General features: G+C 36.4%; 1 protein-coding gene across 1 annotated transcript in view; it reads right to left on the bottom strand.

The window, feature by feature from the left end:
• pde4bb (phosphodiesterase 4B, cAMP-specific b) overlaps positions 1 to 16,315 on the bottom strand; it is a 64,573-nt gene that overhangs the window by 38,211 nt on the left and 10,047 nt on the right. The window contains exon 2 of the mRNA XM_051913666.1: positions 12,199 to 12,324. Coding sequence (XP_051769626.1) covers positions 12,199 to 12,240 — 42 coding nt within the window. The 5' untranslated portion in view covers positions 12,241 to 12,324. The remainder of the gene's footprint in view (positions 1 to 12,198; positions 12,325 to 16,315) is intronic.

Consider the following 16,315-nt stretch of genomic DNA (forward strand, 5'->3'; position numbering starts at 1 on the left):
CATAAATTTTGTTCTTATCTTCATTTGTTTAGGTTGATGTCACTAAACTAGCTTTGGGTGATCTACGGTGCTCTAGGGAGTGAGCCTCTCAATTATGCTACATGACTGATATAGAGCCCTGTTCTGTTTCTAGGACTCTGGCATGTTGACTCTCCTGACAGTTCTTTATAGATACAGCGTGTTTAATGTCTGGCTCCCTCACCGTGATTGCATATCACTGTCAGTGTAGCCTCTGGACAACATCCTCTTTTAACAGCCTATAGCAGGAGACTGAATATATCATCACAAAATATGTTTATAGCTCAATTAGAATTGCCCAGAAGAGAGAAGTGCTACCAGGAATTCCTCGAGAACAGCCTGTAGATTGGGACCGCATGAGAGGGATAACTAATGAGAATCCAGAAATTGAGAATGAGAGAGAGAGAGAGAGAGAGAGAGAGAGAGAGAGAGAAAACAGCTACTGCTTCTGTTCTGTTTTTTGAGTTTTAACAGGAGTTTAGGATTGGCTATAACTCAGGGGAATGTATTAAACACTTTGATGGAGAACTGTGCAACTGCAGTAATTGGGTGGATCTTGTGAAACCTAAAGCAATGCTTTAGTATGATCATATGCATTTTAATTTTTCATACGACAACAAATGGGGATTAACTGAATATACACAATGTTTTCATTTGACATATCTATATTGTCAGGGTTCTGTAACTGTAAATTTAGTTGTCACTTAATTCTTGTGTTTCTGTTTCTTGCGTTTCCTTTCAGTTTAGTTCTTGATTAAACCTTGTTAGCTGCCTAAGTTACTAATTAGTTTCACCTGTGTCTAATTTAGTTGCCTTTATTTGTCCCCTCTATATATAGCTCTGTTTCTGTTACTCCTGGTCAGTTCTCGTCTTTGTTTTGCATGTGGTTTTGCTTATTTATTATTCCTGTGATTATCCAATGACCTCCTGCATCTCTGATTTATTTATCAAAGATATTAGAAAAAATATTATTCTTTGTGCGTGCTTAATTACCACAGCAACTGTGACAGAATAACTGACACAGACACAAAGAGAAGTAAAAGAAATAAAAAAAACATGGACTGCTTATACTGCAAAAGGGCCGTACACTGGAGGAGTAAGTGAAGGAGCTTCTTGAGCTGTTCCACGAGTCGCGAGTGGGATGATGAGGCCCTCAAATCCATATTCTGGAGTGGGACAGATGACATCTTAGGCCAGATGCTGCTGTTGAAGGAGGGTCACCATCCCCTGACTGACTTCATCAATTACACCTTGTGGGTGTGCGGATCCTCCTTCACAGTGGGAGTTGTCAAGGAAGACAACATCAGCTCTGACTCCCTGGAACCAGTTCCACTTTCAGCAGCCATCTCTCTGCCCGCTCCAAACTGGATAACTCATCATCTCAGTCCGGAGTGTCCCAAAACAACAGAAAGAACTTCTGCCACAGACCAGACAACGCACATGCCCGCCACGGAGCCAGAGCCAGCCATTATGTCCGCCCCAAAGCTTGCCGCCAGGTTCCCAGAGCCAGAAGAGGAGCACTGGCTTATTGATTTGTGGACCAAGGAGCCAGTCCCCACCCCTGAACTCTCTCCTCTTCAGTCTGTCTCTGTGAATTACCAAGATGCCCCTTCACTGATACCACGCAGCTCTTGCCTCTGTCTTCATCTAGCTCTGCCTCAGGCGTCTCTACCACCAGCTCGGCCTTGTGAGACGGATTCCCTACAGGCCTATGATGCCACCACAGCCTGTCAGCCCATCAGCTCTACCTTGGCTCTACTCTCCCTCGGCTTCACTGTCAGTCCTTGGGCTCCATGTTCTTCTGGCTCCACCTTGGTCCCTCGTAGTCCTGAATCCACCACAGACTTCCGGGCCTGCGGCTGTGCCTCAGCCCTCCACCCGTTCGACTCCACCGGCCTCCTCCTTCCCTCTGCCTCCTCCTTTGTCCTCATTCTCTCCGCTTTCGCCCCGGTCCGACGAGCCACCGGCTCTGCTTTGGACTAGTGTTGCCACAATACCAAACTTCGATACAATACTTGACTGAAATATCTCGATACCAATACTGAACCAACACCACGACAAAAACTAAAACAACAGTAAAAGTAATTGAATAATATGACAGAACTTAAAATTAATTGTTTTATAAATTAATTTTAAAAAACACATTGTCAATCCTATTATCAGTCATATTATCATATGTCAAACATATTATCAATCAAATCAGAATTGTGAAAGGTTAGCGAATGTGAATTCACAATTCTGGTTGGGATAGGTTTGGGTGATATTACCTAAATTTTATTTCACGATATTAGTAATGTAATATTTTTTAATGTAATTTTATATCACAATATAGTTATTCTATTTTATCTTTTATGTTTAAAATAAGCAAAGATGCAAAAAAAAATAAAAATAAAAAATTTGGTAGGCTACAATAGGACATTTTAACAGTAGCATTCAAGTAAGAAATTAAATAATTAAATGTAAAAACTGCATAGTCTTCACTCTATAAATTAACTAGCCTATAAACTTATTCTTTATAAATATATTAAAGTTATTCAGTCAAGCAGTGGATAATTTTCTCTTTTCTTTTTTCTCTGCTGTCATCTTAAGATATATTTATGGAGAAGGTGGTCGCTGCAGAGCAAATGAGTGGAGCTTACGTTAGCTCCCCCTCGCTAGACGTCCAGCGAGGAGGAGCGAATGTACAACCACACCCTAATCATTCCCTAACCCTAACCATACCCACAACTCTATGTCCCCACCACATTCGACGTCCAGAGAGGTGGAGAGTTCTATCCCTCCACCCCACTGGACGTCCAGAGAGAAGGAGCTGGCCATCATAGACTCTGCACTGAGTACCACTTATATTTTTGACCATTCAAGTACAATAATTCATGAACGAGAACTGAATTTGCAATCGCATGCTGCCTGGAGCACAGGAATGACAGCAAATAAAATGTGCAGCAGAGCAACTAATCTTTTTTCTTTTTCTTTTATGTGACAGGGCTTCATTCGTTCACCCGCTGATGTTGCTTCACAATGCACAGCTGCTGACTTTGGTGAAATACATTTGTACCTATCCCTAGTATTGACTATGTTTTTGTACAAAAGCATTGTTACTGACAATTTTATTATACATAAATATTTTCCAGGACAATTTTTTTGTTTTGTTTTTTGCACATTTAGAAATTACAGGTTTTCCAGTACGCATGAGAACCCCATTTCATTTCTGTAATGCAAAAATAAATGAATACATTTTGGGGTCAGTCTTAAACAATATGATATACTGTGAATTTAAGCATTAAAGGAACACTCCACTTTTTTTGAAAATAGGCTCATTTTCCAACTCCCCTAGAGTTAAACAGTTGAGTTTTACCGTTTTCGAATCCATTCAGCCGATCTCCGGGTCTGGCGGTACCACTTTTAGCATAGCTTAGCATAGTTCATTGAATCTGATTAGACCGTTAGCATCTCGCTCAAAAATGACCAAAGAGTTTTGATATTTTTCCTATTTAAAACTTGACTCTTCTGTAGTTACATCGTGTACTAAGACCGACGGAAAATGAAAAGTTGCGTAATATCATTGCGCCTGCTGCACCCATGGTACGGCAGCAAATTTCCTTGATTATTACGCCAGAATGAGAGTATAGTTCCTAGCCATATCGGCCTAGAAAATTGCAACTTTTCATTTTCCGTCGGTCTTAGTACACGATGTAACTACAGAAGAGTCAAGTTTTAAATAGGAAAAATATTGAAACTCTTTGGTCATTTTTTAAGGAGATGCTAACGGTCTAATCAGATTCAATGAACTATGCTAAGCTATGCTAAAAGTGGTACCGCCAGACCCAGAGATCGGCTGAATGGATTCGAAAACGGTAAAACTCAACTGTTTAACTCTAGGGGAGTTGGAAAATGAGCCTATTTTCAAAAAAAGTGGAGTGTTCCTTTAATACAATTCTTTATTTTTTATTGGAAGGCCGTGGAAAAAATGACATCATATAAACGAGAGAGCCCTGTTAATTAATGGAGGGGAAATTAATTGAAAGGAAAGGGGACTCCCATGAGAAGTGTGTGAGGTATCATTTAACAATCATGTCATGCTTTACAGATGTTACAAACAGTGGAGCCACTGCAGTACAAGTGATGACAGCATTAAAGCCCTGAAGGCTGCTACGCTCTGGAGTGAATGAGAAAAACATTGAGGACGAGAGAGAAAATGAGAAATTTTCATTGGCTGAATTGAAAGGAACATGGTGAAGAAGGATAACACTGCCCATAGGCATTGATCTAATAAATAAATAAGTAAACAAATACATAAAAGAGAAATAGAGATATACATGAACACTATGTCCAGAGACCGGCCAATTGCTGGGAGGATCGGTTACCTTGGCAACCACTCTGACTCCTTTAATAATGAGTTTGATTGAGGGTTAAGCAACAAGGCTTGTCAGTAAACACGCACAGCCAGTGCTTCGAGAGGGGAGGATGGGGTCTTGGGTTTGAATAAAACTGGAAAACCAGTGCTTGGCTTCCTTTGAGTTTCGCAAAACCCACTTCAAGAATTTAAAGAAAAAATGTGGCTGCCCATTAAGAGTGAAATAATGGTGTTACTTTAAGCCCTGCAGTTTGGGGAAACGGTTAATGCACAAATCAATAATGAATCTCTCTATAAGAGATCATGAGCATCTGACAGAACAGACTCTCTCCTGTAGCTTAGAGAAACAGATGGGCAGCATGTCCTCTGTGTTCCCCCTGCCATCCTACGGTCATGTGAGAGTCACAGCGCACACCCTTCTGCCTCACAGTACTGTAAAACCAGACTACTAATGTTTCAATATGTGAGAAATTGACAATAAATTGTGTGTTCTTTGAAATACAAATTTCGTAAGTAGCTCTAGATATTATTATTAGTGCATTTAAATCAAAAAAGGGAACCTGAGCTATATCTAGTAACCAGAGTATCACACTGGCATTTTGCACTTAAAATTGTTTCACACTGTACATCTATTTTTACATATTTACAATGTCAATAAGATTGATTGGACAAATACAGCTCGCGGCACTTGTCCAGCTGCTAAAATGTACACTGTGGCTGTTAACAAATAATATGGTGAAAGAATATTTACATCACTGTTTTTTGTACACTGTAAAAATATCCCATTAACCCTCATGTACTGTTGCGGGTCAGTTTGACCTGTTTTGATTTTTGAGTTGTCGGAAACATCAGTTACCCTATGTTTTCTTTCTTGAAATTTTGAGACCTTTTCTCATTTAGGGTCATGAACATGCATGCAAAGTTTCAACACGCTGATGTGTTTTGACATACACACTAAATTTTGGTTACGTTGGTGATGTTCGCGGGTCAATTTGACCCGCATATTTTAATGTTCTAAGGCAACTGTACAGACCCAAAATAATAACATTTCGTGATTATATTTAGTTATTTTAGTTTTTTTTACTACCCTATGAAGCTAAAAAAAAGGAGCTTTTCCTCGCTTATTTCAATATAAAAAAATATTTTGTCAGCCACATATGGTAAAAATGAGCTATCATTTCTTTTTTCAATCTGTCTGAAATACTATCTAACCTACATTGTTTTTCTTGAAATTGTGTGACTTTTTCTCATTTAGGGTCATGAATATGCATGCAAAGTTTCAACACGCTGATGTGTTGTGAAATGTGCATACAGAAATGTATACGTTCTTATTGTTCGTGGGTCAATTTGACCCATATAGACAGCCATTCAAAAACAACTGTAAAGACCCAAAATACAAAACACTTCTGTGATGTATGTCAGAACTCCTCAACTCTAGTCCTGAAGTGCCAGTGTCTTAGTGAGTTTAACAACTTTTTATTTTCAAAGTTTGTTCAAATATAAAGTTGTTTTACCTATTAATTGTCTGTCCCACTTTTTGAACATAGATATAAAAATTACTTTTCACTCTTAACCCTTAAATGCATGACTGTTTCGCCAATCGTTCTTACATATTCGGGTCTTTATCGACCCGGATCTACAGTGGTGTGAAAAAGTGTTGGCCCCCTTCCTGATTTTTTATTTTTTTGCATGTTTGTCACACTTTAATGTTTCAGATCATCAAACAAATTTAAATATTAATCAAAGATAACACAAGTAAACACAACATGCAGTTTTTAAATGAAGGTTTTTATTATGAAGGGAAAACAAAATCCAAACCCACATGGCCCTGTGTGAAAAAGTGCTTGCCCCCTAAACCTAATAACTGGTTGGGCCACCCTTAGCAGCAACAACTGCAATCAAGCGTTTGCGATAACTTGCAATGAGTCTGTTACAGCGCTGTGGAGGAATTTTGGCCCACTCATCTTTGCAGAATTGTTGTAATTCAGCCACATTGGAGGGTTTTTGAGCATGAACCGCCTTTTTAAGGTCATGCCGCAGCGTCTCAATAAGATTGAGGTCAGGACTTTGACTAGGCCACTCTAAAGTCTTCATTTTGTTTTTCTTCAGCCATTCAGAGGTGGACTTGCTGGTGTGTTTTGGATCATTGTCCTGCTGCAGAACCCAAGTTCGCTTCAGCTTGAGGTCACGAACAGATGGCCGGACATTGTCCTTCAGGATTTTTTGGTAGACAGCAGAATTCATGGTTCCATTTATCACAGCAAGTCTTCCAGGTCCTGAAGCAGCAAAATAGCCCCAGACCATCACACTACCACCACCATATTTTACTGTTGGTATGATGTTCTTTTTCTGAAATGCTGTGTTACTTTTACGCCAGACGTAATGGGACACACACCTTCCAAAAAGTTCAACTTTTGTCTCGTCAGTCAACAGAGTATTTTCTCAAAAGTCTTGGGGATCATCAAGATGTTTTCTGGCAAAACTGAGACGAGCCTTTATGTTCTTTTTGCTCAGCAGCAGTTTTCGTCTTGGAACTCTGCCATGCAGGCCATTTTTGCCCATTCTCTTTCTTATGGTGGAGTCATGAACACTGACCTTAACTGAGGCAAGCGAGGCCTGCAGTTCTTTGGATGTTGTTGTGGGCTCTTTTGCGACCTCTTGGATGAGTAGTCGCTGCGCTCTTGGGGTAATTTTGGTCGGCCGGCCACTCCTGGGGGGAGCAAGCACTTTTCCACACAGGGCCACGTGGGTTTGGATTTTGTTTTTCCCTTCATAATAAAAACCTTCATTTAAAAACTGCATTGTGTTTACTTGTGTTATCTTTGATTAATATTTAAATTTGTTTGATGATCTGAAACATTAAAGTGTGACAAACATGCAAAAAAATCAGGAAGGGGGCCAACACTTTTTCACACCACTGTATATCTAACACGGAAGGCTCTCTACCTGTCGCGATAATAAACTTCTCTGATATTAGAGTAAGTAACAATTACAGAAGAATAAAAAAAAATCATATTTTGTTACCTTTTGTAAAATATATAATATATATATATTTATATTTTATATAAAATATATTTTACAAAACATGTTCAACACTAAAACTTCAAGAAAATCAAAGCTAAATATCTGAACAAGTTATGTGTCAAATTTTAGGTTGATATCACAAAAAAATAACTTTCAGTAGTATTTTTTTGTGCGCAGTACCAAACTTTTTCACTAGAAGACATTCAGACTCCACTGGTAACCATATACTCTTCGATTTCCATATATGGTTTGAGTGATCTGAACCATATTTTTCCATACTTTCCAAAATATTTGTGAAGTAGACATCCTATTATGAAGAAGTTTGTGCAGTAATGTTAATATTTGATTTGAATTCATTCCCAAAAACACATAAAAAACATACGAAAAGAAACAGAGCGTGTTATAGTTTGGCACCACATCAGAAATGGAGAGTCTATCGCTATTTCTCTATTGCTGTCATTTCTTTTAAAAATTAGTCACCAAATATGAAAACTAGAGTCTGAAAGCTTTCAAATGATATATAGGTTGTCAAGATTACTTTAGGTTTAGACTAAGATATTGTTGTTATAATTGTAATGGCAAATGTAAATTTTAGCGGTGAGGTTGCAAATTCCGGTATAGAGAAGCCACGGTGGCCAACACAGGACAAATATCTCGTCATCTAAGACAGCAGAGACTAGCTAGTCAATCAAACGCGCACTGTAGATCAGTTTGTCCGTTTAGGGCTACTGTAGAAACATGCCGGCGCAAAATGGTGACTTAACATGTAAGGGGACCCACGGTGTATGTAGATAGAAATGGCTCATTCTAAGGTAATAAAAACATAACGGTTCATTATATAAGGTCTTTATACACCACTGAAAACATAGTTATGTATATTATATTGCATTTCCGTCAATAGATCCTCTTAAAATTTACACATTGCACCTTTAATATACTCTACTTGAACTTTCCCAAATTTGATTTTTTCTTCAAAATGTACTGATAACCACCATAATAATACAGTCAGTACAATAGAAAGCCACATGATTAACCAGAGTTCATGGTAAGTGGCCTGTTCATAAAATATGGTGCACAGGGTCAAACACACAAAACACAATCAAAGTAACACAAACCACTAAATATTTAATCGTATAATATTAATCTTAATTAAAATATTAATCGTTTTTCCTTCCAAAAACCATACATTTGACAGTAAAATTACTTATAATGTGATGTTAAATCATTTACAATTTTTCACCAAGTAATTTACAAATAACAAAGTTAAGTTTTTTTTTTTTTTTGGTGTAGCATTTTTAGTCTTTTCCTTTAAAAATTGCAAACATATTTTACAATGTATGATTCACTGTCTGTCGCTAAACAACTTTCTTTAACATCCTTTCCGGCTTAGGGCAATAAGCAACCACCCTAGAACCCACATGTTGATGTGATAAAACCCTTCAGAAACACACTTAGCAACCACATAGCAATCATCCATATAACACCCTAGTACAGCAACTTTTGCAGAGACAAACACCACTCACATTCTTTTAGAACAAATCTAGTTTGTTACATCACTGCCCTGGAAAGATTGTATAAGGTTCTATAAACGCAGTATGAACAGCATGCATGTTTAAAAAAATATTTGCAGCCTTTCTACACCGACATCTGAGTGGCAGAAAAACTCAAACTCAGCCTCCACTCTTGGCTGAGAAAGACTCAGTAAGTAATCAGATGCACTTGTTCTAGAGAATAAACAGGGTTATAGGGTTGCTGCCATAGACTGTGCAGATGTGGACGTTAATCATAGGCAGGAGAGATGAGTGTCAAGCTTTCATTGAGTGATAGCGAAGAAAGGTGAGAATGGCCTTTTCAGACAATCAATATCAGCGTCATCACTTCACTTCATTGTGCACATGCAAACAGACTACTGAAGTGAATAGTCTGTTTGCATGTGTGTGTGAATACTGTTCCTCTGTGTACAGGAACCTAATCAGGAACTTTGTGGATGTTTTATGAATTCTCCATCTCCAAAAGGCTTTACTGAATGCCAACTCAAATGAACAATGTAACAGCTTTTTTTACTTTTCAAAGACAAAAAAAAAAAAAAAAAAAATATCGGCTAGCAATATATAAATAAAGAAAACACTGAGTACACCTTTCTTTAAAGGTCATGTATTTAATTTCTGTGTGACTAATGCTACACCAGATGGAGAAATAATGACCGTTTACCCAAACACTTTCAGTGCTGCTTCCGCCATACAGTGCCATCAATAATTTTTCAGACAAACTGATTGTTCCGTTTCAAAAACATGCCATCGGTTGAGCCAGAAGTTCTGGGTTATTTAACTATACAGGTCGATGTCTTGAAAACATCACTGAGTGACAGTTTTAACATTCTGAGAAATCAATATCAATAAAGCCAACATTAAAAAATCAAAATTTATCAATTTTACTCGAAAAAATTTATCTGGTCCTATTGTGAACAATTTATTATTGTCATAGAGACCCAGCTAACAAAAATATGTTCTAAAATCATTTTGCTAACGTTCCCTTTAAGTTATGAAAATATTATTTCTGAACAAATTTTGTGTTCTTTGAAATACAAATTTCGTAAGTACCTCTAGATATTATTTTTAGTAGTGCATTTAAATAAAAAATGGGAGCCTGAGCTATATCTAGTAACCAGAGTATCACACTGGCGTTTCACGCTTAAAATTGTTTCACACTGTACATCTATTTTTGCATATTTACAATGTCAATAAGATTGATTGGACAAATACAGCTCGCGGCAGACATGTGGTCTGTTTGTCCAGCTGCGAAAAATGTCCATTGTGGCTGTTAATAATACGGTGAAAGAATATTTACATCACTGTTTATTGTACACTGTAAAAATATCCCATTAAGTTTACAGTAAAAAATCAATTCATAACATATTTCATTAAGTGATATAATTTTAATGTTAATAATGTCATAACTGATTAACTTTGCACTGTTATTGAACTCAACTGAATCAACACTGAACTAAAATGAGCTGAATAATGACACTATTGTCTTTGGTTCTTCTGAATGTTCTCTGCTTTAAAAATGTTTTTTAAAATGTTTTTCTTGTTTCTTCTCTTATGTGAACATTAAAGGAACACTCCACTTTTTTGAAAATAGGCTCATTTTCCAACTCCCCTAGAGTTAAACAGCTGAGTTTTACCGTTTTCGAATCCATTCAGCCGATCTCCGGGTCTGGCGGTACCACTTTTAGCATAGCTTATTATAGTTCATTGAATCTGATTAGACCGTTAGCATCTCACTCAAAAATGACCAGAGAGTTTCAATATTTTTCCTATTTAAAACTTGACTATTCTGTAGTTACATCGTGTACTTATGCAGCGTCTTTCACAAATGTCTCCATGGTTGCAAGGCACGCTCCCTGTGCACGCTCCCATCACAGGCGCTGCGTGATATCATTGCGCCTGCTGCACCCATGGTACGGCAGCAAAGTTCCTTGATTATTACGCCGGAATGAGAGTATAGTTCCTAGCCATATCGGCCTAGAAAATCGCAACTTTTCATTTTCCGTCGATCTTAGTGCACAATGTAACTACAGAAGAGTCAAGTTTTAAATAGGAAAAATATTGAAACTCTTTGGTCTTTTTTGAGCAAGATGCTAACGGTCTAATCAGATTCAATGAACTATGCTAAGCTATGCTAAAAGTGGTACCGCCAGACCCGGAGATCGGCTGAATGGATTCGAAAACGGTAAAACTCAACTGTTTAACTCTAGGGGAGTTGGAAAATGAGCCTATTTTCAAAAAAAGTGGAGTGTTCCTTTAAGGGAAAATTCCATTTTACCATTTTGCAAAAATTATAGTAATGTTACTTATGAATGTTCTCTGAACATTCTGAAACAAGTTGTAACATTTAAAAAATGTTAGACAAGCATCCAACTAAAAAGTTTCAGAAAAAAAAAAAAAAAACGTTTAATGAACGATGTAAAAATGTTTTTGTGCTAATGTTTTAGGAGCATTATTAAAGACCAGATGAGCAAATGTTCTATTAATGTTACTGGAATAATGTGAGTTCATAACTTTGAGAGAACCTTGCCAGAACCTTTTCTGAAGCTGCAGAGCACTTTTCATAATAAAATCAATTCCTAAAGGACAAAAGAAAAAAGTTAAGCCAACATTTTAGAATTAAAATAGGTAGCGAATGCTGTTTCTTTGTCTCTACAATGACTTAAACTAACCCTAATTGGAGAATAATTATTTTGGGGAAGAAACACTTCTCCTTCAAACAGAGTTTCAGTAATATACTTTATGTAAATTACAATTCAAAGACTGTTAAAACGTTAAGCCTAATTTGGTTACAACCAGCAGAGTTCAGGTAATTAAAAACATGAATAAGATAAATGAATGACTGCCCTTTTTTCATCTTTGTTCTGTCCTTCTTTCTCCGTTAAGGTTTTATGGTGCTTGCCATTTTTTCCCATGTCCCTCATAAATAGCTATTAATAATATGCGTATGAGTGTGTGGGTTTGTATGTGTGTGTGGTTAATTGGTTGTTTATGTTCTTGTGGCCACGCTTGCCTAGAGCTTGTTGATTGTTTTAGTTCTTTCTCAAGAAATCAAAAAGCATAACATTTTACTGCACAGAAATCCTGGCTGTATCTCCTCATGTAACACAGGTGTACAACAAAGGGCAAAAACCAACATGTGATTTTGTTAAATGTCTAAATCGCATCTAAACTTCTAAAAGTTGGGGTGAAAAAGAAAGAAAAATCTCTGCATAGCATTATTCTCTATTCAAGCACAAAAGTAAAATGTCTCACATCTATAGGTGTCACTGCCAAAACACTCCGGCTCTTCCTCATGTTCTCTGCTGACAGCTGCAGCTCAGAAGGTTCTTCTGTCTCCTGGGACTCTCCACCAGCATACAAATGGACTTCTGCTGTGTACTGTAGCCAGAAGAAAAAAAAAACAACAACATTAGCATAATTCTTCATCAAACCCTCCACTGGGCCAATTTACAAATTAAAGTCACTTTTTTTTATCAGTTTTGATATTAATTTCTTGTGTTAAGTAACATGAAACTGAAGACAATAAAAACCAAATAAACATCAAATTATAAACATTAGGTCATACTATCTCACAAGAAAAGTTCTAAAATATATTATATTTCACATTGATTGAGTTTTCACATTGTAGGTTTGTTTATGTTTACTCAAATACAAAACAACAAACTTAAAATAAAAACATCAAACTTTTGTAAACAGCAGGATCCAAGTAGTGCAAAATGTATATATTTATGATGATTAACGTATCAGTAACAGTTAAAGGCAATTTGCATCCTTTCGTTGAGTATAATGATTGTTCATCTAAATGGTATGGAATGGACAGACGGTTGTTAATGGAAACTAAATGGAAAATAGTAAAAGAAAAACACTCAGATTTTGGGTTTTCAGTATTTGTACACTGACTGACACCAAACCTATTCTTGTTTGTTTGCATATGATGGCACCCCTCACGAAAAAGAAGTTCAAGTTCATTTTAGGAAGTATACTTAAGTAATGTTCAAGTATATTTTTAAGTATACTTTATGAAGTAAGTATACTAATATCAATGTACTAGTAATAAACTTGTAAGTGTACTATTTCAATACTGCGTAGGACTCATTTGGCCCAGTTTTTAGTATATGAAAGTATATGTTTAAGTGTAGTATAAGTGTAACAGTAGTAAACTTTGTGCACAACTAGTTCACAACTAAATTTCTCATTTGTACTGCATCTGTACTACACTAGCAGTTTACTATTTTAATACTTGTAGAATTTTTTTTAGTTTATGAAAGTACACTTTGAAGTGTACTCTCAGTAAACTTCTAGTTTAGTAGTTTTATACGGCAAGTATACTTGTAGGTTTAATGTAGTTAACATAACATACCTATAGTTTACAATTTATATATTATTTTTGTACTTTTAGTATACTACTATGTTACTATTTAAGTATAAATTTTTTATACTTGAAATATACCTTAAACTCTTTCCATTTTAAAAAACATTTTATTCTAGCTTCATGCATTCTTTTTTTTTTATCAACACTTGGATGTGGGTAAGTTTCATAATAAAAAAAGCAACATTTTAAACAAAAAGCTGAGAAAATCGTTTTTTTTTTTTTTTTTTTTTTTGGCAAAGACATATGGATCAGATTGAGAACGATGATGGAGTAGTTCAAGTCAACACCCCAAAGCTTCACAGTCGTCTCCTCTTCATGGCATTTCATTCAGTAACGTTAGGCAGTTTTGATTTATATTCTGTTTACTTGATGATCGCTTTGTTTTACATTTGCGTAAGCAATCTTCTATCAATTGTTTCTGCTTCTTCTTTACCTGTGTTTTGATCTGGAAATTCTGTACTAGAAGATTTGTAATAGCGCCCCCTACCGTACAACAGCCAAAACATGGATAGCTGGAAAATTCAGTGAATGGCGGGGAAAGAGTAAAGTAGATTTGATGTAAATTCCTATGTACACTACCAATGGACTAGCCTACACAAAAATTCAGATACTCAAAATTAGGAACATATCTGTTTTGTTTATATTTTCAAACAATGTAAGTTTATAAGACAGTATGTAAAACTATGTGAAAAAAAAGGCTATTCAATCAAGCCAAGTATAGTTAGATTACTTAATTATACTTTTAAGTATATCTCGATCAAAAGATTGGGTACATGTATAAGTAAAGTGTACTTGTGCAATTTTAAGTATATTTCTGAGAAGTACATAAAAAGTAGACTGAAAGTATATTTTCTTGTTTTTAGTTTAAAATAAGTATACTAATAGCACACTTGAATAAACTTCTTTTTCCTAAGGCACCTGTCATGTTTCGATACATTTCTTGTAAATCTTACATTGGTGCAAAGTTCTTTAATGTTTGGCACAGTCTGAACCATATCTAAGTGAGCAGCTCGATGCAACCGCACTGGATTGCTCGCAGAAATAAGATAATGACACCCATTATAATCAACAGAACTGTGTGAAGAAAGCTTTGCTGATTATTTATTCTATTTTAGGTATTTTACTATTGCACAAATGCAAGCAGACCCATCTATTTTTTAAATGTATTCCATATTTAAAATGTGTAAAAGTAATCTGCTTTTAATCAAGTCAGTAACTGTAATCTGACAACATTGAAAATCGCAAATTGCGTGACATGTTACATTATTTCATTATGGAGGAAAAGTAAATGGACTACCTGCCAAGCACCATTTTAGAACTGATTTGTACATGAACATATACTTTATATATTGCATCTTCAGGGCCCAGTTGTTCAAAAAGTTTAATCTGGATCAGAATGATCCGGATTTGAATATCCCATGTTTTGCTATCCAGGATCAGATAATCCCTTTCACGTCTATGCTGGTTCACATATGGTTTGATCCATATCAATGTACATACATATGTACATAGGATAAAAGTCCTATACAAATTCGAAAGAATTCATAAATGTTATATTAAGCAATCCATGTGTGTATTGTAAGTCTGAGCAAGGTTGATTGATCGAAATGTTGCTAATAAAATTTCATAATGATGCAAGTTTGAGTATTTATACATATTTTGACATTATATTGAAAAACTAGGCCCATCAGTCTGGTAATGTAGCTGTGTGTGCAATCAGCATTTACATGGCGGAATTTGCAAGCAAAAAAACTAAACGCTTCTCTAGCGAGGAAGTGCTTTAACCTCGTGCACGAGCAGACCATCTAAGGGAAAAGCTGGATTCCACCAAAGCATACATTGTAATCCTTTTATTTTTAATATTTGGCATGTTTGTGTGCTGCTGCACGTCCCTGTGTGTGTGTAATAAGCAGAATGTACGCGCGTTGTGCACCCGCATATAGGTGCATATTACTAACGCGCTCTTTAAATAACAAAACAAATATTGCAGCATTGACTTTAGACCAGGTTTCAGTTGGTCAATGGCGTAGTCTATTTCAGTTGCCTCAAAATAGTAAAGCGCCAACAATACATTTGCTATTTAAACAACGTGGCGCAGGACGTGAAAATGATAACTTGCGTCGCACCTGGGGCTGCATTGTGCCAGGTGTATGATAGGGCCCCACAAATGCTGGCTCCACAGTGGACTACTACCTGACATTTAAATACGGCTTTACTTCACCAAAACATAGAATCGCAAGAGGACTGAAAGGGCTTGGGACAGCATTTGGGACAAAACATTTTTTGTTTTTATGTTTATTGTCTTACATTATCACTGCTCAATTATCTTATTTGGGTTTAATTTTAAAATAGAAATAGAACAAAAAGAAATATAGCTGTGAAAAACTGTTCCACTAATATTGGGTTACCTGCCATTGTTGCATATAAAGAAGTTTGTTAATAATATCTGCCTATCCTTGTAGCAGATTTCTTCAAGCTTGTTTAGGTTGGTCAGATGACGACAGTGAATCACATTTTTCAAACAGTGCCACAACAATGTCTCTTTGGCACTGAGATCAGAAGTCTGACTGGATCACTGTATGACTTTGTGTTCCTGAGCCACACCAGATGGCTCTGTCCCCTGCCTTAGAGATCCCTGTCCAGCTGAAACATTGAACTTTTTCCAAGCATCATTTTTTTTTAACCAACTAAGGCATGGACATATTTATTTTGCCTATACTACATTTTCCCTCCATACTTTTTGCATGCATTCATAATTAAAGATGACCGTATTATGCCCTTTTACAAAGTCTTGATTTAGTTTTTGGGGTCTACTAGAACAGGTTTTCATGTTTGATTGTTCAAAAAAAATTTTTTTCACATATTTTACATTATTGCAGCACCTCTCTTCCCAGTCTGTCAGTAACGCTCTGTTTAGTTCCTGTTTCTATGAAGCCCTTCTTCCAAAAAAGCGCAATGGGCTCTGATTGGTCGGCCGGGTCATTGTATTGTGATTGG

This window comes from Ctenopharyngodon idella, chromosome 2 (assembly GCF_019924925.1).
Source record: "Ctenopharyngodon idella isolate HZGC_01 chromosome 2, HZGC01, whole genome shotgun sequence".
Taxonomy (NCBI): Eukaryota; Metazoa; Chordata; class Actinopteri; order Cypriniformes; family Xenocyprididae; genus Ctenopharyngodon; species Ctenopharyngodon idella.